This window comes from Papio anubis, chromosome 1 (assembly GCF_008728515.1).
Source record: "Papio anubis isolate 15944 chromosome 1, Panubis1.0, whole genome shotgun sequence".
NCBI lineage: Eukaryota > Metazoa > Chordata > Mammalia > Primates > Cercopithecidae > Papio > Papio anubis.
Genome location: NC_044976.1, coordinates 199,803,636 through 199,828,365, shown reverse-complemented (window position 1 = coordinate 199,828,365; position 24,730 = coordinate 199,803,636). Strand labels below are relative to the sequence as shown.

General features: G+C 43.7%; 1 protein-coding gene across 1 annotated transcript in view; it reads left to right on the top strand.

The window, feature by feature from the left end:
* Nucleotides 1-2,343: 2,343 nt before the first annotated feature.
* PGBD5 (piggyBac transposable element derived 5) overlaps nucleotides 2,344-24,730 on the top strand; it is a 101,532-nt gene continuing 79,145 nt past the window's right edge. The window contains exon 1 of the mRNA XM_031659208.1: nucleotides 2,344-3,134. Coding sequence (XP_031515068.1) covers nucleotides 3,023-3,134 — 112 coding nt within the window. The 5' untranslated portion in view covers nucleotides 2,344-3,022. The remainder of the gene's footprint in view (nucleotides 3,135-24,730) is intronic.

Genomic DNA, 24,730 nt, shown 5'->3' with positions numbered 1-24,730 from the left:
CCATTTAATCCAGCCACCGCAGCACTTACAGTCATGAAGAGCAGGATCGTGTGTCATTTAGCATTAGGTTCAAACTCTGCTTCCTGCAGATGCCCACTGAGTTCACACCTGTACCAAAAAATCAGTCAGGCCCTTTAACCAAAGACATTAGTGGTTATTGCCGGTATTTTTACCCAGTTTTGTTTTCCTGCCCTGTGTAGGAGCTTGCCTTTTAAGTCCACATCTGATTTAGAATTTCCTCTTTGCAGATGTCACCCTGAGGGAAATTTGGAGTGGTGAGGAATGGAGGGGTGAGGTTGATGGCCCATTAAAACTTGAATTTGGATTTCCCCAAAACAATGGAATATGATTTATGGGGGCTGAAAATAGATGCAGAAGCGTGGGTTTGGTCAGAGAAAATCCTTGCGCCTACCAGTGTGGAGGGAGATGGATGTGTTTATTAAGAGGCTGAGAGCTGCACCCCAGCCACTCTGAGAGCAAAGAGGATCAGCCTGCTGGGGTTTGCCAGAGCACAGTATCTAAAACGTTCCGACAAGGGTGCGCTCCTCACTTGCAAAGAATGCAGCCTGGATCTCTCTTCCATCTTTGTTCCCCCGTTTATTAACAAATCTCACTGGATGGGTAGAGTGGGGTGGGGAGGAAAGCAAGCAGGTGGCATTTCTATCTCTAATCAGGCTTTATAATGGAAAATTTTTAATACAAATTGCTCTTGCTGCTGGAATCAGATGAGGAAAAAACAAAATTCGAGATCTGATAGAGGCTTCCTGCCTTGCTCCTACTGTAAAAACAGGTATATGTGTATGTACATAAATGTGTATTTTATGGAAATGTGCAGGTATGTAAATGTGTGCATGTAACTGGGTATTGTATGCAAATGTGTATTGCTTGTGCTAGGTTTTTGGGTTTTTTTAAAATCAGAAGGATGACCTAGAAACCTTTGCAGAGTGGCTGTGCATGAGGGAGGTAGACACTGGGGACCATTATGAGTTGTAGTGGGAGCTGCCACATCCCCCCACACCCACCATAAGGGGAGTGCACAGGGTAGGAGATACTTGGTGCGCAGCTGAGAGGAGGAGGAGGGGAAGGAAGGGAGCAGTGCTAGTTCCTGCGCCAGCCCTAAAAGCACCATTTCTGTAGTTCAGGTTGGAAATCCTAGCCATTCTTCAGGCTGTTCTTGTCTTCCCAGCCCTTTCCTTCTATTTTTCAGTGTATTTAGCTTCCTGGATCAGCCTCTCCAGAAGTGCAGCCAGTAGTTACGGGTGGAGAGGGCCCTTACTCACTCCTCTTGTCTGCTCTCTCACCTCACTTAGGTTCTGGTTGCGCATTGAGGTGTGGATCCTCTTGGGATGACTTAAATGCACACGCTGTGCTTGCCAGGCTAGCTGTTGGGCTCTTAACCTCTGTGGAGATGCATGATCTGCCTGGGAGCTGAAATGCCTACTGGGAGTGCAGAGCCTAGGACCTTCTCTTAACCAGACTTGCAGCATATATCCCCCCAAAATAGCCCCCTCAAGCTGTCAGCCTGCCTGCCCACTGTGCAAATAACCAACACAGCATGTGAGCTCACTCTTTGGAAACAGAATGAAATTCAGGCCCGGCTGCTTTTTGAGCCTCTGCCCTTTTGGTTTCTTATTCTGAGCAGTCTTGTGATTCGTTTCTCGAGGAGGCAGAGGAACAGACAAGATTTCACAGATGCTCCAGGGCTTCCGTCTGGTTTGTCAGTCCTTTGTCCTGGCTGGCCGGGATCTGAGCTGCTCGCTCTTTCTATTAGAGGTTGGACTTCATAGAAGCGGGGTGGGGGAGAGAGGGAGAGAGGGAGAGAGAGAGGGAGAGAGAGAGAGAGAGAGAGAGAGAGAGAGAGAGAGAGAGAGAGAGAGAGAGTGTGTGTGTGTGTGTGTGTTCTCCCCCCATTTACCATATCAGCAACCCTCTAATCATTCAGTGGGGAGGTATGACCTTGAGCAGCTGGAGAGAAACATAAGGCATTGGAAATTAACATTGTTGAATGTTTTATCTTTACAGTTTGTTGTTGGTTTAGAGCCTTTTTAACAAACAAGAAAAGAAAAATCTTTCTCTCAAAACCAGAAATAAACTGAGACCCTTGGCTCCAAAGGGGTTTGTGAACTCAGAGACCTGGAACCCTTTCTATGGGGTTAAGTGTTAAGAAGCTGCTCCTACCTTTAGCGCTGTACAGGATTCTGTGGCTCCAGGAGGAACTTTGAATCTTGGTGAGCTGCAAGATAATCTTAGGCAAAGCTACACAGTAATCAAGTGCAAGACTGGGTGTCATCTTGCAGTAGCTGCACAGAATTCAGAGAAGGGAGCTTCCTGGGAGAGCTGTTTTGCTCTTTTCCCAGGAGTCTGTTCAGGTAGGGGGTGAAACTGGAGCTGCTACTGCTAACCCTCAGTTCTCATTTGTCACTTGTGTTTTCATGCATTATTACCAAACTGTCTTCACAAGGACTCTGTGGCCGAGAAGTTGCCACTGCCATGTGACTGGGAAAAGAAGTTGCTGCCTCCACTTTCCTGGGGGTGATGAGATTACTGGGTTAAGTGATCACCATCTAACTAGTCAGACTCAATAATTCAGGAAATGTAGTGCCTTTTATTTCTTTTACTAGAACTTTTTTCAGCAAAAAATATTTTTATAGTTATATATGAATTGCTTTTAGTTTTGGGGGGAAGGGGATACAGTTCTATGCGTTTTAACTCATGATTTGTGTAATCCATACCACAGCCAGGATACAGAAGAGTAGAATCTTGCCAGGGTGTTGGTGGTATAGTGGTTGGCGTAGCTACCTTCCAGAAGAGGAGAATCGAGATTCTTCTCTAGCTCCCTGTTTAATCCTTGCTGCCCTGAGTTGTCCTAGTGAGTACTCAGAGCTGTTTTTCAGGAGGTGGGGCTTTGAATACTGCAGTAGCAGCTCCAGTTTCACCCCCTACATGAACGGACTCCTGGGAAAAGAGCAAAACAGCTCTCCCAGGAAGCTCCCTTCTCTGATTTCTGCGCAGCTACTGCAAGATGACACCCAGTCTTGCACTTGATTACTATGTAGCTTTGCCTAAGATTATCTTGCAGCTCACCAAGATTCAAAGTTCCTCCTGGAGCCACAGAATCCTGTACAGCGCTAAAGGTAGGAGCAGCTTCTTATACTTAACCCCATAGAAAGGGTTCCAGGTCTCTGAGTTCACAAACCCCTTTGAATACTCTGGAACAGGTGGTGAGGTCTAACCCAGTTTTAGACTCTAAAACTCACTTTTTAGACTTCTTTTTAGAGGCACGGTCTCACTATGTTGCCCAGGCTGGACTCAGACTCCTGGGTCCAAGTGATCCTCCCGCTTCAGCTTCCTGATTAGCTGGGACTGAAGGTGCATACCTTGTTACACCTTTGTTTTTGAGGACTGTGATTGTACATTATTTTCTTATTAACAAGTTACATATATTCATTTTAGAAAATGAATAAGAAAAAGGATAAAAATTGTATTACTCCATTTTCATGCTGCTGCTGAAGACATACCCAAGATTGGGTAATTTACAAAAGAAAGAGGTTCATTGGACTTACTCCACATGGCTGGGGAGGCCTCACAATCATGGTGGAAGGTAAGAAGGAGCAAGTCACATCTTACATGGATGGCGGCAGGCAAAGAGAGAATTTACCAGCAGGAGAAATGCCAGATGCTTGTAAAACCATCAGATCTCGTGAGCATTCACTCACTATCATGAGAACAGTATGGGGGGAACTGCCCCCATGATTCAATTATCTCCACCTGGCCTTGCCCTTGACATGTGGGTTTTATTACAATTCAAGGTGAGATTTGGGTGGGGACAGAGAGCCAAACCACATCAAAAATTGTAAAAATCAAATTATCTTCCTTTTCCCGGAGATAATCACAGTTGACATACTGAATATGTGCTTCATATATCTTACATGTTGTTGAGGGACCTGATTTTTAATTGTAATTAATATATTGTGAACATTTCTCATTTAAATTTTAGAACGATATTTTCATTGACTCTGTAATACTCTAGGGTTCGCTTTTGTTAGGATTGAGCTTATTACCCTACTTCTCTCTCCTCTTTTTTTGCTGTTAAATTAGTGCTGTGGTGAACATTGTTGAGACTTAAGTTTGTTTTTTTGTTTGTTTGTTTTTGAGATGGAGTTTTGCTCGTTTTGCCCAGGCTGGAATGCAATGGCATGATCTTGGTGCACTGCAACCTTTGCCTCCTGGATTCAAGTGATTCTCCTGCCTCAGCCTCCCGAGTAGCTGGGATTACAGGCACACACCACCACGCCCGCCTAATATTTGTATTTTTAGTAGGGATGGGGTTTCACCACGTTGGCCAGGCTGGTCTCGAACTCCTGACCTCAGGTGATCCACCTACCTTGGCCTCCCAAAGTGCTGGGATTACTGGTGTGATCAACCATGCCTAGCCTGATGCTTAAGCTTATATACCCATCCTCAATTTACTCCTTAGCATCAAATGATAAAGCAATATTGAGGTAAGGATTTTGCACATTTTAAAGGCTTTTGATATCTTTTGTGAAAGAGTCTTCCAGAAATGTACCTTTTTATGCCCCTGCCAGCAGTACCCCAGAGAGTCCATTAGAACATCCTGTTTATAAGGCAGCAAACCAATATGTGATGCCCACCGGTAAGATGGCTCTTAGAGGAGTATTTTGTTTTATTTTAATTTGTATTTACTTTTCACTTTTTATTTTAGACTCAGGGGATACATGTCCAGGTTTGTTATAAAGGTATATTGCGTGATGCTGAGGTTTGGAGACTGACTGAGCCTGTCACCCCTGTGGTGAGCAGAGTACCTACTGGGTAGTTTTTCACACCTTGCTCCCCTCCCTCTCTCCTTTAGGAGTCCCCAGTATCTATTTTTGCCATCTTTATGTCCATGTGTACCCAATGTTTAACTCCCATTTCTAAGTGACAACATGCAGTGTTTGGTTTTCTATTCCTGCATTAGTTCACTGAGGATAATGGCCTCCAGCTGCACCCGTGTCACTGCAGAGGACATGATTTCCTTCCTTTTTATAACTGCGTGGTATTCCATGGTGTATGTGCACCATATTTATCCAGTCCACCATCAGTGGTCACCTGGGTTGATTCTACGTCTTTGCTATTGTCAATAGCACTGTAATGAACATACGGGTGCATGTGTCTCTTTGGTAGAACAATTTATTTTCCTTTGAGTATATATCCAGTAATGGGATGGCTGGGTCAAATTGTTCAACTATCAGTTCTTTGAGAAATCTCCAGAGTTGCACTAATTTGCATTCCCACCAACAGTGGAATGATTAAGTGTTCTAGGGAATTACTTTATATAATGAAGCTTGTGTGTGTCATAGCACACGTAGATTGCATGAGACATTCGTGCACAGCACAGTGCATTTTTACATGGGTATACCAGATCAAGGTAAAGAGTGTTCCTAGTTCCAGATGTGGTAGCTCATGCCTAGCCTGTAATCTCAACCAGCTGGGAGCTGACGTGGGAGAATGGTTTGAGACCAAGAGTTTGAGACCAGCTTGGGAAACACAGAGAGAGCTCGCCTTCCCTAAAAAATATTCTGAAACATTAGCCAAGCATGGTGATGCATGCCTGTAGTCCCAGCTACTCTAAAGGCTGAGATGGGTGAGGCTGCAGCGAGCTGTGTTTGTACCACTGCACTCCAGACTGTGGTACAAGCTGACAGAGAGAGACCCCATCTCAAAAAAAAAAAAAAAAAAAAGAGAGAGAAAAGAAACATTCTTAGCATCCTGAAGATTCCTACCTACCCCTTCCCCATCAGTACCTCCCTGTCCCCAGAGGTAGCCATGATTCTGAGTTCATCACCATTACTTAATTTTGCCCATTACGTTGTTTTATCTGTAAGATTCATCCATATCACATAGAGCAGTACTATCTTTATATTGCTGTGTGGTATGCCACTGTACAAATATACTAGAGTTTATTTACCTGGTGTCCTATCAGTAGACTTTTGGTTTGTTTCCAAACCTGAAAGCTGCTACAAATGTTCTTGTACCTGTTTTCTTGATGTTTGTATACATCACTTCCTTGGACATATATACCTAGGAGTGGGATTGCTAGGCCCTGTATATTTACCCTTAGTACAAGATCTTTCAACTTGGGCCAGATAATTCTTTGTTGGTGGGGGGCTGTCCTGACCATTGCAGGATGTTTAGCGGCATCCCAGGCCTCTACCCACTGAATGTTATTAGCACCCCTCCTCACCAGTTGTAGCAAACAGACATGTCTCCAGACATTGCCAAATGTCCCCTGGGGGGGCAAAAGCACCAGGTATTGAGAACCACTGCTTTAGGAAGTGCTGCCAAGCAGTTTTCCAATTTACACTCCCACCAGCAATGGATGAGATGTGCCTCATATTAATTCAGCCAGCACATTGAGCCCTGCTGGGATAAAACGATAAGTTAGACATGTCCCCTGGGGTCCAATAGGAGAGACAGAGTGAAGGAAAAGAGATAAGCGTCTCTGGTGAATGCTGTGATCAGGGTAAACATGGATTTCTGCCGGATTCCAGAGGTGCCTTACTTCCTCCAGCTGGGCTGGAGAAGAGGCGGCGTTTCTGGAGGAGGTGGCCCCTGAGCTGCACCTTGAAGAACAAATAACTAGTCAGGTGAAGAGGAAGGAAAAGTATCTCAAACAAGAGAGCCATTTGAGCAAAGGGGAGAGAAGGCGTGCATTTTGCTCATGGGCAGTTGCACTGGCCCCTAAACCGAGCTTCCTTACTTGAGACTTTCGTCGTGAAAATATCTTAACATTTAACACCTGTGATTGTTACTATTGCAAGTAACTGTAGCTAGAATCCAAACTCCAGGTCCAGGCATGGATGTAGATTTACTTAGCAAACCTGGATCCCACAGGGAGGGGGATTTGCCAAGCATGTTGAGAAATGAGTACTTAGGGCAGAATCCATGGAGAAGCGCTGGGGTCCTTCCTTTAAGGAAGGAGGAGGGAAAATGACAGCAGAAGGGAATGGGATAAAACCTTTATTGGTGACAGGAACTACAACATGATCTTGGGGGTGGGAGAATACTGGAATACCTAAAATATCAGACTGTGGAGAAGGAATGCTTGCCTATCCTCCCACAGGGTAGAAAGAGCTTTCCTTCCCCTCATTTGTGAGTTGCAGGAAAAATTATTACAAAAGAATGAAGAACTGGCCACATTTAGGTATATATTTAAGAAGTTACTTTCATGAAAAAGTTTAGAACTACAGATCCTTCCACTTCTTATATCATTGCCATTGCTGCCAACTTTAGCCAAGACAGTATCACCCCTTGGCCAGGCTGGTGAGGCTTTCATCCACTTGGATTCTCAGCCTCCACCTTTGTTGATCGTCCCTGCCCCAGTTTCACTTTCCCCAGGCTGTGCTGGAAAAGTGATGTTTACAAACATGAGTTAATATACTCACTTCTCTGCTTAAACTCCTCCAGTAACTTCCCATCCAAACTGAAGGGAAATCCAGATTCCTTAGCGTGGCCTCCGGGTCTGTAGGTCCACCCTGGTCTTCCTCTCCATTGTCACCTTGTGGCACGCGTCCTACCATTGTCACCTTGTGGCACGTGTCCTACCATTGTCACCTTGTGGCACGCGTCCTACCATTGTCACCTTGTGGCACGTGTCTACCATTATCTCTGGCCACATGATCTTCTGTCTGCCGGGCCCTTACGTGGAATGGTCTTCCTGACTCTCGAACGGCAGCCCTTGCCTGCTGGCTTGGTCTTGGTTCCAATGTCACTGTCTCTACCCGTCTAAAATCACCACCTTCCCTCTGGTCTCTCCCAGCACTCATTGTCACCTGCATAAGCTAATTTATTTATCACATGGGTGGAGACCTTGGACATTCTGGTCACAGTATTTGGTAAAAATGTGGCAGGTGCTCAGTTATTTTTGAATGATTGAATGAACAAAGGAATAGATGGACGCAGAAGTAGATTTTTAAATGGGTACGGGATTCGGTGCCAGTAAAAAATGTTCACAAGCTGAGCATTTCCAACATCCAAAATAGTGGAACAGTTGATCAGGCAGCTCCATGAAGGAGTGAGTTTCTTACCCCGGAGGCACCAATGCCACCAAATACAAGGATTTCTATCCTGGACGGAAGACCAAACTTGATGGCTACTGAGGAATTTAATACAATCTTGGGCTTCTACAACCTGCTCACTTCCTAGTGGCCCAGGGACACCCAAGATAGGCAGGAATCTATTAGGAATTTACAGGGAAGCCAGCTGCTTGCACCCCTTTATTCATTTAGCAAATGCTTGTATATCACTTATTATATGCCAGATGCTTTTCTAAGCACTTTCTAACTTATGTAATCCTCACAACCATCCTGTCAAGTGAATACTGTCGTTATCCCTATTTTGAAAATGAGGAAGTGAAGCTACAGAGTGCTCAAGAGTAAACTGGTCCCTTTGATTGGGGGCTAGGAAGAATCATATTAGAGCAATGAGTGTGGAACATGGTATATGTGGGTCAGATCAACTAATTTATAACAAGTCCCTTGCAAAGGGCTCTGAACCAAAGATGATCACTGCATAGCAAACCTGTCTTCCCCCATTGCCTCGTATCCTGGGCAGTGGCTGCACCTCTTGCGGTGAGATGGGATTGCTGCCTGGTTTCTGAACAGTGCAGTGTAAGCAGAAGTTCTCACCGAGGTCTGTCATCTGCCTGCCCATGGGAGAAGAGAGACCCCCACGGGCAGATAACAGGCCTCAGTGGGAAGTGGTCACTGCACTCATCTCTGCCAGGCAGCAGACAGGAAGCCAGTAGATAAATTCAATTTTGATGTTTCAAAGCCTCCAGCAAGCTTCCCTGGCAAAAGCAACTGCAAGTAACCAGAGGGGGAAGGAGAGACCTATTTTCTCAAGTTTGAGAAACAGGGTTACAAAGAGAATATAAAGGAACAGGATACAGGGAGATTTTCTGGGAGGAAAGACTGTCAACAAGTGGAATCACCCGGAGAGTGGTTAGTGGGCATCTTTCTTATTTGAGCACTTTTTTTTTTTTTTTTTTTTTGGAGACAGGGTCTCGTTCTGTCACCCAGGCTGGACTGTACTGGTGTGATCATAGCTCACTGCAGCCTTGAACTCCAGAGCTCAAGCAGCCCTCCCACCTCTGTCTAAGACTGCAGTCTCAGCGGAGACTACAGATGGGTGCCACCATGCCCACCTAATTTTTTTTATTTTTTGTAAGGACAGGGTCTCACTGTGTTGCCTAAGCTGGTCTAAAACTCCTGGCTCAAGCCATCCTTCCACCTCTGCCTCCCAAAGTGCTAGGATTGCTTGCATGAGCACCTGGCTTATTTGAGCACTTTATGCGTTTGGGGAAGGTGACATCTTCCACCAGTGCCATCTTAAATAAGTGTTCCCAGGAATTCCACTGCTGCGTTTGTGGGGGTGGGTCACGTGAAGACGTTAGGTTCTGTGAGTAGACATTCACTTCAGAACACACATGGAAAGCAGTCTCCATCTCTTTCCTTATCTGATGTAATGACCCTTGCTTTCTTCAGGTCCCAGCATCGAAGGTAAATACAAATGTCCTATTTGGTTTGCTCTGTAGTGCTGGTATTTCAGCTGAATTGCCTGTGTGTTTTCCTTGGCTGCATTTTCTTAGGCGAGCTGGGGTGTTGGAGCACAGCCTGTGGCATCTTAAGGGGATGTGCATTCAGAATGCCAGTGGAGACCTGGAACAGAACCTCACTGGAAACTGAGACAACAGTTGTTTTTCTTTAAGATCGAAAGAGGTAAATTATAGGTAAATAATAGCAAAGGTAAACTCACACCTTGTATTATAAATGCATAGACTCAGTCTCCTTCAGAAGTATAGCAGAGAAGAAATACAAACATTTTGAAAAAGATTAGGTAAGTTTAGGAAGAAGGCAAATTACATTGGGGAAATTGGAATAGTTGAAAGAGTGCAGCCCCCGTTTCTGAAGGTGGTGTGTGGGATGCTTTGGTGGGAAGGAGGGAAGAGCTGCAGCTGTCTTTGGTTCTGCCTCTCAGAAGCCATTGTGATGTGCACAGAGCTTTGGAGACACACAGACACTGGCCCCAGCTCTGCCTCTAGATTGTCGTCTCCCAGAGGGGTGACTCCAGGCACCGATGGGATTATATAGGGTCCTACACAGGACACTCAGCCAAGTATCCTTTGCGCGTCTCTTTTGGGCTCCTAAGAGTGATCCAATGTTTGTGATCCCAAAGGACTAACCTAAGTCACATGCACCTTGGGGTGTGCCAGCGTTCCTTCACCCCATCAGTTGATTAGCTGCAGAGGTAGAAATTTTAACATGAAACTAAAGTAGAACAGCCCTGAAAAGAAAAGTTTTTCAGTGTAGGCTTCATATCATCTTTCAAATACATTTCATACATTTGGCAGATTATTTATAGAGTGCCTACTCTGCACCAAGGCACTATGTTAAAAACTGGGGATTGATAAGAGGAAGAGGTTCTAGCCCTCAAACAGCATAACTCCTGGTGGTGAAGACAAACACCTGATCCACAAATAATTGTGATGCAGTGTACGAGTTGCTGACATGAGCAGGTTGTCCTAGGTCCTAAGGGAGCACCTGGGAGGAGACAGTGTGAAGGCATCTTTAGAGCCACAGAATACATGATGGATGCAGATGGTACCAAGGGAAACGAAAAGATGACATGAAGTTTCATGCAGTATATGTTTTTTTAGTGATTTAAAAAATCTCTACTGCATTTGCTTTTTTAGACCTGCTCTCAATCATAATCTTGTCTGTTTTTACACATCCTCCCTTTCTTCCCCTCCCCGCCCTTTTTTGAGATGGGGGTCTGTGCTCTGTTGCCCAGGCTGGAATACAATGGCGTGATCACAGCTCACTGCAGCCGCTACTTCCCAGGCCCAAGCAATCCTCCTACCTCAGCCTCCTGAGTAGCTGGGACTACAGGCGTGTGCCACCATACCTAATTTTTTGCTCGAAATTCTGCTCCTTAACAGCTCCAGAATATCTCCCTCTGAGACAGAATAGGGAGGTTGGCAAGCCAGGAGTCTGGGTCCGGATAGGAGTGTGGATGGCTGTGCCTGAGTTCTGACCTGCCACCAGTAGTCTGATTCATATTTCCATTAGGGAGTGCAACTAAAGGTAATATGTACCACAAAGTACAGTAAGTCCTCACTTAACATCATCAGTAGGTTCTTCTGCAACTTTAAGCAAAGCAATGTACAGCAGGCCCTTGAATAATGTCTTTTTGTTATAATTATGAGAAAAAAATACTGGTTTTCTTACATTATTTTGCTTGAAGTCACAATTTCCAAGAACCTGTTAATGCCTTACTGTATGTTACCCTGAAACTTGGACTGGGAAGGCAGGTGGTAGTTGTGCAGTTCAAAACAAAAGGAGGGCTTTTTATTAGTAGTTGTAATATTGCATGCGATCTGTTAAAAATTATGCATGAGAAAATATATACAGTTGATTCTTGAGCAATACAGGTTTGCACTGTGTGGGTCTACTTATACACAGATTTTCTTCCACCTCGGCCACCCCTGAGACAGCAAGACTTGCTCTCAGTCATAATCTTGTCTGTTTTTGCACATCTTCCCTCTCTTCCCCTCCCCGCCCTTTTTTGAGATGGGGGTCTGTGCTCTGTTGCCCAGGCTGGAATACAGTGGCGTGATCACGGCTCACTGCAGCCTCTACTTCCCAGGCCCAAGCAATCCTCCTACCTCAGCCTCCTCTTGTGTCCTCCTCCTCTTGTGTCCTCCTCCTCCTCGGCCCACTTGATGAAGATGATGAGGATAAAGACTTTAGGATGACCCATTTCCCCTTAATGAATAGTAAATACATTTTTTCTGCCTTATGATTTTCTTGATAGCATTCAACAGTAGGCTATTAGTAGTTGAGTTTTGGGGAAGTTAGAAATTATACATAGATTTTCAACTGTGCTAGGGGTCAACCCCTCAACCCCTGCATTGTTCAAGGGCCAACTGTAATTTTATTGATAAGCATTAATATAATATTATACATGGCTCTTGACTGGAGTCCTTTTTCTGACCCTTTTCCCTTTTTTGTTTGGAATTTCCCTCCATTCTCCTCTATCTCTGTCTACATAACCCATGTAGAAAACTTGGTTCTCATACATGACACATTTTTGCATACATGTGCGTGTGTAGGGTTTTCCTTTTAGGGGGAGTTCATTGTTTAACAAATACAGGTTCGTTTTATATACCTTTTGTCAAGCTCTTCTCATGAATAACTTCTATTTCTATTTTACTTCATTTTTAAAAACTCATTAAATGCCTTTTTAGCATTTATTGCTGTTATTGCTATGATTCTATAGTTTTTTCCGTATTTAATTTGTTGATGAAGTGAATTTTATTGATTTTCTGGTACTGAGGTACCCTTATGTTCCTGGGATAAACCCAGGTTGGTCTCAGTATGTAGATCTCTTTGATATACAGCTGAATTCTGTTATTTGCTAATATTAGTTCAGAGTTTCTGTAACAAATCAATCATAAGCCACATTTGTTAATAATTTCTCATCTCTCAAGTTTGGGAATTAAAATTATGCTTGGTTTCATAAATTGGTTTGTTCTTTCTTAATTGCCTTTTGCCATTTAATAATAGAATTACGGGTTAGATAAAACTCAGCCATGAACCTGTCTGGTCATAGTACCCTTTTCTGATTTTTTCCACTTATTGAATCCGTTTGATGATTTATATTTTCTTAGGAAATCATCTGTTTCTTCTAAGGCTTTCAAATTTGTTGACATGAAGTTCCATGCAGTATATATTTTTAATGGTTTAAAAAATATCTACTTTATTTGCTTTTTTATACCTGCTCTCAGTCGTAATCTTGTCTGTTTTTGCACCTCCTCCCTCTCTTCCCCTCCCCGCCCTTTTTTGAGATGGGGGTCTGTGCTCTGTTGCCCAGGCTGGAGTGCGATGGCATGATCACGGCTCACTGCAGCCTCTACTTCCCAGGCCCAAGCAATCCTCCCACCTTAGCCTCCTGAGTAGCTGGGACTACAGGCATGTGCCACCATACCTGACTAGTTTTTTTTTCCCTTATTTTTTTGTAGAGACAGTCTTGCTATGTTGCCTAGGCTGGTCTTGAGCTCCTGGGCGCAAATAGTCTTCCCACTTCAGCCTCCCAAAGTGCTGGGATTACAGGTAGTGTGAGCCACTATATCTGGCCTCTCCCCCTTTTCCTTTACTCTTTCCCCTGCCTTTCCCCTCACCACCCCCACCACACTCACCTTTTCTTTATCTTATCCTTAATTGGGCATTTGAGGGGTTTTTCTGTTTTATTGGTCGCTTCAGAGAGCCAGCTTTGGGCTTATGTGTCCTTTTTTATTTTTTATTAGTTTGAACTTTTATCTTTTTTATAAAATCTTCCTTTTGAAGTAGAAGCTGTCCTTTTCTAATTGCTTAAGATTAGTGCAAAGTTCCTTTTTATTTGTAAAATACCTTCATTAATATTGAAGGCATTTGACACTAAAGTCTCCTCAGAGAAAATCTTCTGGAGCGTTCTATAAATTTTGATATGAAGTGTTCTCTTTTCCATTGCTTTCAAGATATCCTCCAGTTCCCCTTTTGATTTCTTCTTTGATCTAAGAATATGTTTCTTAATTTCTAAGTAGTTAAGATTTTTTGGTTACCTGATTATTTAATCCTAATTTTATTGGACTGTGATCAACGAAGTATCCTTTAAATTTTTAATTTTAAAGGTTTGCAAAGGTTTTCTTTGTTGCCAAATATGCAGTTAATCTTTAAAAATGTGGCATAGGCATAAGAAAAAATGTATATTCTTATTTGAGGGAAGTAAGGGTATCTGTTTATCTGTTTCTCTTCTTCATGTCTTTATTGTTTTCTCTTTGGGAAATATTCTCATTTGAGAAATAACTTTTTGTCATGTTTTTGAATTTTAAGAATTTTTAGTTGCTGTATTATTTGGTGCATACATACGTCTACCTTTTATATTTCTTCCAAAACCATGAGTTTAGTAATATCACTCTATCCATCAGTGCCTTTAAGCTCAAGTCCAACTTGTCTGCTGTTAATTTTGCCATCCCTGTCTTCTTCTTTGCATTTGCCTGGTATCTCCTTGTTTTGTGTATTATTTTCAACCCTATTTGTCCTTTTAGGTATGTCTCTTGAACAGCATAGATTTATATATATATTTTTAACACAACCTTATAGGCCCTTTAGTTGAATAAATCAGTCTGTACACATTTAAAGTAATAAGAAACAGGCTTGATTTTATTTCTTGCATCTTATTTTTATTGATTCAGCTTTTATTCTCATTTCCCCATTTTTGATGTTTTGATCAAGTTATCCTTTTTTTTTTTTACTTGATAATATGGAAGTTCTTCACTTTCCATTTTTTTAGTAACAGCTTTATTATAAAATAATTCAGCCATTTAGTGTGTACAATTCAGTAGCTTTTAGTATATTCACAGTTTGTGAAACTGTCACCACAATCAGTTTTAGAACATTTTCATCACCCCATAAAGAAACTTTAGCCTCTAAATTACCATCAGTCTCCTTTCTGTGTCTTTAGCTTTGCCTATTCTAGACATTTCATATCAGTGGAATCATATCATATGTGGATTTTTGTGACTGGCTTCTTTCAGTTAGTGTAATGTTTTCAAGCTTCATTCATGTTGTCACATGTCTCAGTATTTCATTCCTTTTTCTTGTTGAGTAATATTCCATTGAATATATATACCACATTGTATTTATTCATCACTTGAACATTTGGGTTGTTTTCATCTATTGGCTATTATGAATAATGGCAAAACCTTTATGTACAAGTTTTTGTGTGGACATAGTTTTCATTTTTCTTGGGCATATACCCGGGAGTGGAATTGCTGGGTCATATAATAACTCTGTGTTCAACATTTTGAGAAACTACCAGGCTGTTGTCCAAAGTGACTGCACCATTTTACAATCCCAGTGGCAGTGCATGAAGGTTCCAGCTTCCTCATATTCTTGCCGGCACTTGTTAGCCTGTTGTTTTGATTCCGGCCTTCCTCGTGGGTGTGAAGTGGAAGCTCATTGAGGTTTTGACTTGTGTTTCCTGAATGACTCATGATGTTGAGCATCTTCTCATATGCTAACTGCCCATTTGCATATCCCATTTGGAGAACTGTCTATTAAAGTCTTTTGCCCATTTTTAAATTGAGTCATTTATCTCATTTTTAAATTGAGTTCTTTATATGTTCTGAATATTCCTTATATAGTCTTATCATATCTATGACTTCCAAATATTTTCTTCCATTTAGTGGGTTGTCTTTTCACTTTCTTGATGATGTCCTTGGAAGCACAAAAGTTGTACATTTTGTGACATCCCATGTATCTGTTTTTCTTTGTTTGTGTGCGTTTTTGGTGTCCTAGCTAAGAAACCATTGACAAGTTTCAGATCACTAAGATGTAACCCTATGTTTTCTTCTAAGAGCTTTATCATTTTACACTTAACATTTACATCTTTGGTCTATTTTGAGTTTTTTTGGTATGTGATGTAAGGTTTCCATTTTTTCTTTTGCATGTGGATGTTCAGTTGCTTCAGCACCATTAATTGAAAAAACTGCTTTTCCCCCATTGAATTATTTTGACACCTGTGTCAAAAATCAATCGATTGTAATTTATTTTCCATTTTAATAACTGTCCCTTTCTTCTTGACTACTTCACAATAAAATGTGTGTTGCTCTAGAGTCATTTGAAAACAGTATGCTGTTTCCCCAGGTAAGACTACTGTCCCCTGAACAAGACCTTCTATGTCATGAGTTCTTACTTAACTTTTATCATACTCAGTCCCAGAGATTGACTGCTGTTCTTTTACATTACATGCATGCATACACACAAGATACATCAAATATACATTTTGTCCAAGTGAGTAAATGTTTGCTTAAGTCAAGACGAAGCCAATTATGGAAGGAATTTCTAGGATACAGGAGTACTGCCTGAACTTTTGTTTAAAAAATTTGCACTGTATTAGATCCAAAATTATAAAGGTTGACAAGGTAGTATAGGTATAGTAACCTCTCATGCTGTCAGTGGCTTGATTGTACCTGTAGTCACTCTGCCACGTATTTGTGAAAATTAAGGGAAATTCAGTTGGGACTGGGGACTGGGCAAGGCAATTTGGGCTACAACTGTGAACACAGGGTGCTTCTGCCAGTGACGTCTCCACCATCCTCTCCAGCAGTAGCTCTCTGAGGTAAAGATTTACCTTCCTTTCATCTCCTAGACTTGAGGATTTGACCAGTCCACAGCATGATGCAGTTTCATGGACACAAACCCATGAACAAATCCTTGGTTCACTGCTTAAAGGTATTCTTTGAATATTTTTAGGAGTAAATTTCAGGTGTTGCCCCCACTATAATTTTTACTTGTGATATTTCTGCATGCAATTGTTTCCTCTCACAGTCGCTTGAGGAAAAACTAGGAATGTGGCAATGGAACAATACTTCTCTCTTTCAAGATAAAATCATTTTTGAACTTCTGTCTGCATCTCAGATTTTTTTTCTATGAACATTAGTTTTGGTGTCTTCCGTAAAGAGACAATAGATATCATGTAAGAAACACTTATGCTCTCATGACACATCAGTTTGGTTACCCAGAATTCCCTGGGCCAGCCAACCAGAAAGGGAGGGAGAAACATGGCTGATTTCCTCATTAATCCAGCAAGCAGGCTGTCAGACTCAAAGGCCTGGATGTGTTTGCACAACCAAATGTCTGCTGTACAAGACACAGAAGGAGCACATTAATTCAAGGAAGAGTATTTTTTTTTTTTTTCTGTAACATGGTTTCCAGGAGGAACTTAATAATCAGGATTCATAGCTTGGGCAGATCTCAGCAATTCTTCATCTTCTAACTACTGAAAATGATAATTTGTTCACGATAATCATTTTAACAGCCATTTTGAGTGTCGCTTTAGTCTCCATAAACTTAAAACTACAAGGAATTGTCTTAAGACATTGAGGTCTATTATTGAAAACAAACATTTCTCTGTAACTCTTTTCTTCAAGCTCTGAATATTGTTTTTTAGTCCCAGATTGAAAATGATGTATTTTGGGCTGGAGCATGGTGGTTCACGCCGGTAATCCCAGCACTTTGGGAGGCCAGGGCAGACGGATCACCTGAGGTCAGGGTTTCAAGACCAGCTTGACCAACGTGGCGAAACCCCGTCTCTACTAAAAATTCAAAAACTAGCTGGGTGTGGTGGTCCATGCCTGTAATTCCAGCTTTTCGGGAGGCTAAGGCAGGAAAATTGTTTTTGAATGTGGGAGGTAGAGGTTGCAGTGAGCCAAGATTGCACCATTGCACTCCAGCCTGGGCAACAAGAGTGAAACTCTGTCTCAAAAAAAGTGATATTGTCAACTTGATTGTGAAATTTTTATCCCTGAATTTTTAAAGTGGTGTAGTTGAGTTTTTGCTTTTAATTCATCATCACCAGATGAACAATTCCCAAATAGGAATGTTTCTTGAAATAGTTATAGCCTGAATAAAATTAAATGACTATAAAATTATCCTAAGTACTTAAGGGCTATTTAGTATTATGAAAGCTAATATATGAAATAATTCTCCAAAGATTATAATTATGATACAATCTAAACTCTATTGTTTTGTCTTGTATTATTACTTAAATTTTATAACTGTCATTTCTAAAAGGATAAATATTCTTTCTAAAGTTAATCTGGGCAACATACTCATAATATTTCTGTTAACTGTCATTCTGTTTCTCAATTTATATACTTGAAGTCTTAATTTCTTAATATTTTTTGCCTATAAAATTAGCAGCTTTACAGTCTTTAATTATTGCAACACTTCACTCTTGCAATAATAACTAAACATTTCTACTTTAACAGAATTTCAAACTGTAAAGCACCTTAGCATATTTTTAGTCAGAGTTGCATCTTAGAATTATCTGTAAAAATAAATACTGTGGCATTAATTTAAAAACTGAATTGCATGTCTTGTGCATATCACTGAAATGCGTTCTGCTTAGGCATGATGAGAATCTACACGATTAAATGACACTAATCACCCATCAAATCAAGGGTGTCAGAAACAACATTGAAATAGGCATCAACCATTCACCCCTGAGAAGGCCCAAGACCGTTCGGCTCGTTGGTCATCAGTTCTTTCTCCTCTTTTCTCACCATAAGGTCTTGGTTCTGGTCCATATATTTTTAGAGACCATTTTTTTGCTGTTATCCTCAGCCATGGGGGCTGTTGGTATATACAGCTGGTGCTTGAACAACACAAGGCTTAGGGGAACTGACCTCCCACACAGTCAAAAATCTGTGTGTAATTTTATCTCCCCAAAATCTTAACTAATAACAGACTACTGTTGACAGGAAGTTTTACCAATAATATAAATGGTTAATTAACAAATATTTTGTATGTTATGTGTATTATATACTGTATTCTTTAAGCTAGAGAAAAAATGTTATGAAGAAAAATCATAAAGAGAAAATGTATTTACTATTCTTTTAGTGGAAGTGGATCATCTACGCCTTCTTCAGGTTGAGAAGGATGAGGAGAGAAGGCTGAGGAGAGAAGGCTGAGGAGAGAAGGCTGAGGGGAGAAGGATGAGGAGGGGTTGGTCTTGCTGTCTCAGGGGTGGCAGAGGAGGAAGGAAATCTGGGTATGAGTGGACCACATAGGTCAAACCCCTGTTGTTCAAGGGTTACCTGCACTCTGAATTTTTTTCTTCATATATATATATATATATATATATATATATTTTTTTTTTTTTTTTTGAGACAGAGTCTCTTTCTCTGTTGCCTAGGCTGGAGTGCAGTGATGCAATCTCAACTCACTGCAAGCTCCACCTCCCAGGTTCATGCCATTCTCCTGCCTCAGCCGTCCAAATAGCTGGGACTACAGGCGCCTGCCACCACACCTGGCCAATTTTTTTGTATTTTTAGTAGAGACGGGGTTTCACCTCTTCATATGTCTTTTTTTTAAAAAAATCGTGATAGCTGAGTGTTACCTTGCCTCGGGAAGCCCTTCTTTTTTTTTTTTTTTTTTTTTTTTGAGACAGAGTTTCGCTTTTGTTGCCCAGGCTGGAGTACAATGGTGCGATCTCAGCTCGCCACAACCTCCACCTCCCTGGTTCAAGCGATTCTCCTGCCTCAGCCTCCTGAGTAGCTGGGATTACAGACATGCACCACCACGCCCAATTTTGTATTTTTTGTATTTTTTGGTAGAGATGGGGTTTCTGCATGTTGGTCAGGCTGGTATCGAACTCCCGACCTCAGGTGATCTGCCCGCCTCGGCCTCCTAAAATGCTGGGATTACAGGCATGAGCCACCGTGCCCAGCTTTTTTTTTTTTTGAGATGCGGTCTTGCTCTGTCTCACACAGGCTAGAGTACAGCAGCACAGTTGCAGCTCACTGCAGCCTCAGCCTCCTGTGCTCAAGAGATCCTCCCCTCCCACCTCAGCCTCCCAAGTATCTCAGACCACAGGCATCTGCCACCACACCTGGCTAATTTTTTAAATTATTTGTAGAGATGGGGTCTCCCTATGTCGCCCAAGCTGGTCTTGAGCTCCTAGGCTCCAGCAGTTCTTCTGTCTCAGCCCCTGAGTAGCCGGTGTGCATGTTTTCTCATGGCATGTATCTAGAGCTTGGTGTCTTCACTGCCCCTGTTCATCCATCCCTTTTCCTCCCAGGTCTCAGGATGCACCCTCACAGTCTCATAGCTTGACGCCTTCCACCCTGCATCTTCTACTCTGTTATTTCCTGGTCTTGATCTTTTGAGTGAGTAATTCAAGAATCCTATGTGCCCACCTTCTTCTTCTTGAATAGTTGTTTAGTTGGGAAATCATGTTTTCCAGTTACAGGAAATCTTTTTTTCCCCTCCTGTGTATGTTGCGGTAGAATCCTCTTGAGCACTAGAATTATTTTAATTGAAATTCAAGTTGTCTGTATCCTCCAGTAGTTCCCTCTTTCTGGGGGTGTGTCTGTTTCTTCTGGGCTGTCCTCCTTGTATGTTGCTGAGACTCTTGGAAGGGGTTATCACTCTTTGTAGGCTCAGGGGCCTGGGTCTGGTGGAGCACTGGTAGGGTTGGCGGGCCTGCCATGGTGGGAGAGAAGGCGGCTCTTCCCGTGTCCAGAGCGGACCCTGCATGACCTTCCCTTTGCTTGTGGGCTCTGGGACTGGCAGCTCCACCTCCTGCGCAGCTGCTGCTTTGCCCCTGGAGCCTGGGAATCCAGGCAGAGCACTCGGGATGGGGCTGGTTTTCCTCCAGGGCCCACAGGTCTCCCCAGGTCAGCCTCACCTGAGGCCTTTGACTCTAAGATCCTCATCCTGAGGCTCTTGGGCTGGCCCCTCCAGCTTGAGAGGGAGGAAGCCCTACACTTGACCTCTCCAGCAGGAAGCGCACTGTGTGCACCCAGCCACTTCTTCTCGGTGCTGTAGAGACAGAAGGGGGACAAGTGGAGGGTGGGGGGCGAGACTGGGCTCAACCGTCTTCACTCAGATACCTGAAAGGCTTGATCTCAAGGAAAAGAGTAAGCACTGATAGGGCAGCACTCTACTTAAATTATTTTATTTCACACTTAGGTGTAAGTATTGTTATCCCCGTTACACAAATGAAACAGATGTTGGGAGATTAAGAAACTTCGAGAGGAAGTAGTAGTGGTGGAGTCGGGAATCGAACTGGGTGTGCTTTGGTCAAACTCTCAGGTGCTTTTGCAGCCACCCATGTTTCTGTTAGAGAAGAGGCCTGGAGGCATGCCTGCCATACAGTAAGCACTTGGTGTTCGCTGTTCTTGTCTGGTAGGACTCTAACGACCTCACAATGACACACCGATGGGCAGCTGGGAAGAAAACGATCGAGTGATGTGTGGTTTACAAAGACTTGATCTTGTGGGTGCTTGGATGAAGACAAGGATCCATTAAAAGCAGAAGTCTGCCTAACAAACCTCTTTCTGGAACATCAAGTTCAACGGCCATATAAGCAGTTGCTCAAACCTGCCATATCATTGGCAGAGAGTCACATATGTTCCACCAGACTAAATATAGAATCATTGAGACGTATTAAAATGTTGCTGGCTGGGCACTGGGGCTCATGCCTATAATCCCAGTGCTTTGGAAGGCCAAGGCGGAAGGACTGCTTGAGCCAAGGAGTTTGAGACCAGCCTGGGCAACATAGCGAGACCCCATCTCTACAAAAAATTTTAAAAATTAGCCAGGAGTGGTGGCATGTACCTGTAGTCCTACCTACTTGGGAAGCTAAGGCAGCAGGATTGCTTGAGCCCAGGAGTTTGAGGCTAAACTCAAAGGCAAGGCTCCCTCCTGCAACAGTGAACTCTCTTCGTACCACTGCGCTCCAACCTTGGTGACAGATCAAGACCCTGCTATTAAAAAAAAAGTTAAAATGTTGCTATTGCTATCATTAAAAGCTTTTTGCTTTGGTCTTTAGAGATAACTTCTCACTCTCTACCTGAAGAACTGTTCCTGGACCTTCCCTGAGGGTAGTGAGGAGAGGCGTTAGGCCAGTGGACTTCTGTAGGCCTGCTTAGGCAGTCAACTCCCAGGCCCACTCCCTCTAGGGTGATGACTTGTGTGTGGACATGGATGTCAGTTTCATTTAGCATCAACTCACATGGACTCTGTAGCTCACAGGAAATGTGGTTACAGAATTTGCTTAGTAATGCTTGGCATGATCATTTCTTGTTTTTAAGGAAAGACTGGAAAAATCTGAGCCTGAAAGGCTTCATCTGGACTCAAATCAAAACTCCCTTCTCTCCCCCTCCCCATCACCCACCACTTCCTGGCAGTAGCTTTGGCATCTGGGGCTGCTTCTGTCTTACAGTGGGAGGCACTTCAGGAGCCCTTGCCCTCTCCCTCTCCACAGCTCATCAGAGTCCATCCAGCTCTCAAAGGCCAGCAGCCCTGCCTGTCCTGGCCTGGGAGCAGTGGATGTCAGCCCTGTTGGCTCTCGGTGTGCCAGGAGGTGTGTCGTATGGGGAAGTGAGTAGCACACCTGCCTGTGTTGCCAGGGTGCCTCCAAGCCCATGTGCAGAAGAAAACCGACCCCAGGAAAGAAAGCCCCGTGATTAGAAGTCAGCAAATGTGGCCGGAGGCCTGAGGGCTCTGATGTGGGGAAAGCCTGGGCAGCAGAAACCCTAGAAGATTATGAAGGGTAAAACCTGATTACTTGCTGAGGCCAGTCTGTTTTCAGTGTTTCTTTAACCCACTGGAAGTCAGAGGTGAGTGAAAATTTCGTAAAAGAATTATTTATTCCTTCTGGGGCTTGCTGCCTTTTGATCTTGGCATAGGACAAGGGTCTGCTTGAGGGTGCTTTCTTGGATCTTTCCTTAGTGCTGTTTGCTGTTCATGCTCCTCCCTGGCCCCAAGCAACAGGCCAGATGAGGCCTTCATGGGACAAGTCGGGAGTTCCCCATGAGAAGAGCCACCTCAACGGGGATGAGCAGTCCCTGAGCACATAGTGGCTGCTGGAGGCCGTGTTATACACGTGCGCATATGCTGACCTGCCATGAGCGCCTCCTGTGTCCAGTGTGCATTGTCTGTGCCCCATAGCAGGTGAGGGGTGGAGCCAGGATGTGTTCCTGTGACCCAAGGGAGCCTGTGACCCAGGCGCCAAAGCCAGCGTCCTTAACTCCCACCACGCAGCTCCCCTAACGGTGAATGCGGCCCAGTCCCCTGTCCTGACCATCTGCATAGGGCCATTCCTTCTGGTAAATGTTAGGTATCAGGTGGGAGGGACAGTGAATGAGGAAGGGGACAAGGACACTCTCCAGGTAGCTGTAGATTATATGTGTGCTTCTCAGGGTGTTGATAGAATCTCGTGGGCTTTAGTATCTAGGTCAGAATTCTGACTTGTTAGTTTGTAGTTATGTGTTCTCTGAGTCCGGTTTCTCATTTATAAAGTAGAGGAACTTCAACCTGATTTACTACAAGGTGGTCGTGAACACTGAATTGTGCAGCCTTTTTGTTGGAGACGGGATCTTGCTATGTTGCCCAGGCTAAAGTGCAGTGGCTATTCACAAGTGCAGTCAGCACACTACAGCCTAGAACTTCTGGTGAGTGATCCACCCACCTCAGCCTCTCAAGTAGCTGGGACTGCTGGCATGTGCCACCGTGTCCAGCTTAAATTGTGCAACATTTATAAAACAACTTTCTTAGTGTCTGGCACATGACAAGTACTCAGTAAGTATTGGCACTTCTCCTGCTACTGTTCTTTTGGGACCACGCAGTGGATAGTGAAGCACCCAGGTTTTAAGTCTTTACTGAGCACCCATTATGTCTCAAGCACTGTTTTGGGCTTTTAGAATACATCAGTGAACCAAATAGATTCTGGTCTGCATGATCTAGAGTGGGTAACAGACGATAAGCAGTGAACCAATAAGCAGATGGCATGTTAGAAAGGAAATGTTGTAGGAGAAGGAAACAGTAGGCGGGTTTAGGGGGCTTGAGAGTGATGGGGGAGGGGTGTAAGGCATCAGTTGCAGAATTAAATAGGGTGGGCAGGCCTGATTCAGAAGGTAAGATTTGAGCGAACCTCCCAGGCAGTGAAGGAGTTGGCCCAGTGCATTTCTGGGAAGTGGAGATCCCCGCCATCCAGGTGAGGCACCTGGCAGTGTGAGGCCCGAGGCGGGAGTATGCCTGGTGGGCGAGGCGCAGAGGAAGGAGGAAGGTGGTCAGAGAGCTGCAGGGTGGAGGCGGGGCACAGAGGGCCTTGCAGGCTATGGGAAGAACTTGGCTTGCACTTTGAATGAGATGGGGAGCCTTTGGTGGATTTTTAGCAAAGGGATAACATAGCCCTGTGTAAGTTTTAAAGAGATGCTGTGAGTGCCAGGTTGAGAACAGACCCTAAGAGGACAAGCGTGGGATCTGGCTCCCACCATAACCTGGCAAGAGATGGTGGAGACGATGAGACGCCTTCAGATTCCCGACATGTTTTGAAGTTAGGACCAGCTGGCTGCCCCGATGGATTGCATGTTTCGACCGTGGGAACTGAGTGTTGGAAGGATCTCCGGCAACGTGGGCAGGAGAAATAGGCGTCATTTTGTGAGTTTGGATTGAGTATCATGTGCCCTCAGCAGTGTCCTGCGGTCTGCGGGGATCCTTCAGTCACTTGACCCTACCCCCACTGCACATTCCTGTGGTCGTGACTGGTGACGGTGGGAGTAGCACTGGTAGCAGATGTCTGAGAGAGGACCAGACCAGAAGGCAGGCTCTACATGGTCTGTGATGGCTGAGTTCAGGGGTGTCGAGGAGATGGCATGTACCTGCCTTCTCCTGTAAACATATAGGTAACCAGACCCATGGGAGGGCTTTGGAAGAGGGTGGGGCCATAGTGAGGGGTTAGGTCTGCAGGTAGCCAACTCCCACGGGAATCAGCTCCCCAGGGCATCCCTGGGCTGGACCTCCTGCTCAGAGCAGTCAGCTCTGTGGCAGAACAGACTCCCTGAGAAAACGCCAAGTGTGTATCAGCAAAGTTGGGGGCTGTTCTCATGGAGCAGGGTTGCCAGACAGAATACAGGACACAGTAAAATTTAGATTTCAGATGGAGAATAATCGTTCAGCTTAAACTTGCCGGTCGTATCACATGGGCTGTATTTACATGTGAAAAAAATTACTTGTTGTTTATTTGAAATCCAAATAGCGCTAGATATCCTGTATTTTAATTTGCCAACTCAGGCTGCTGTCTTGGTGTGTTCTTGCTCGCTGATGAGCTGCACCTGAGA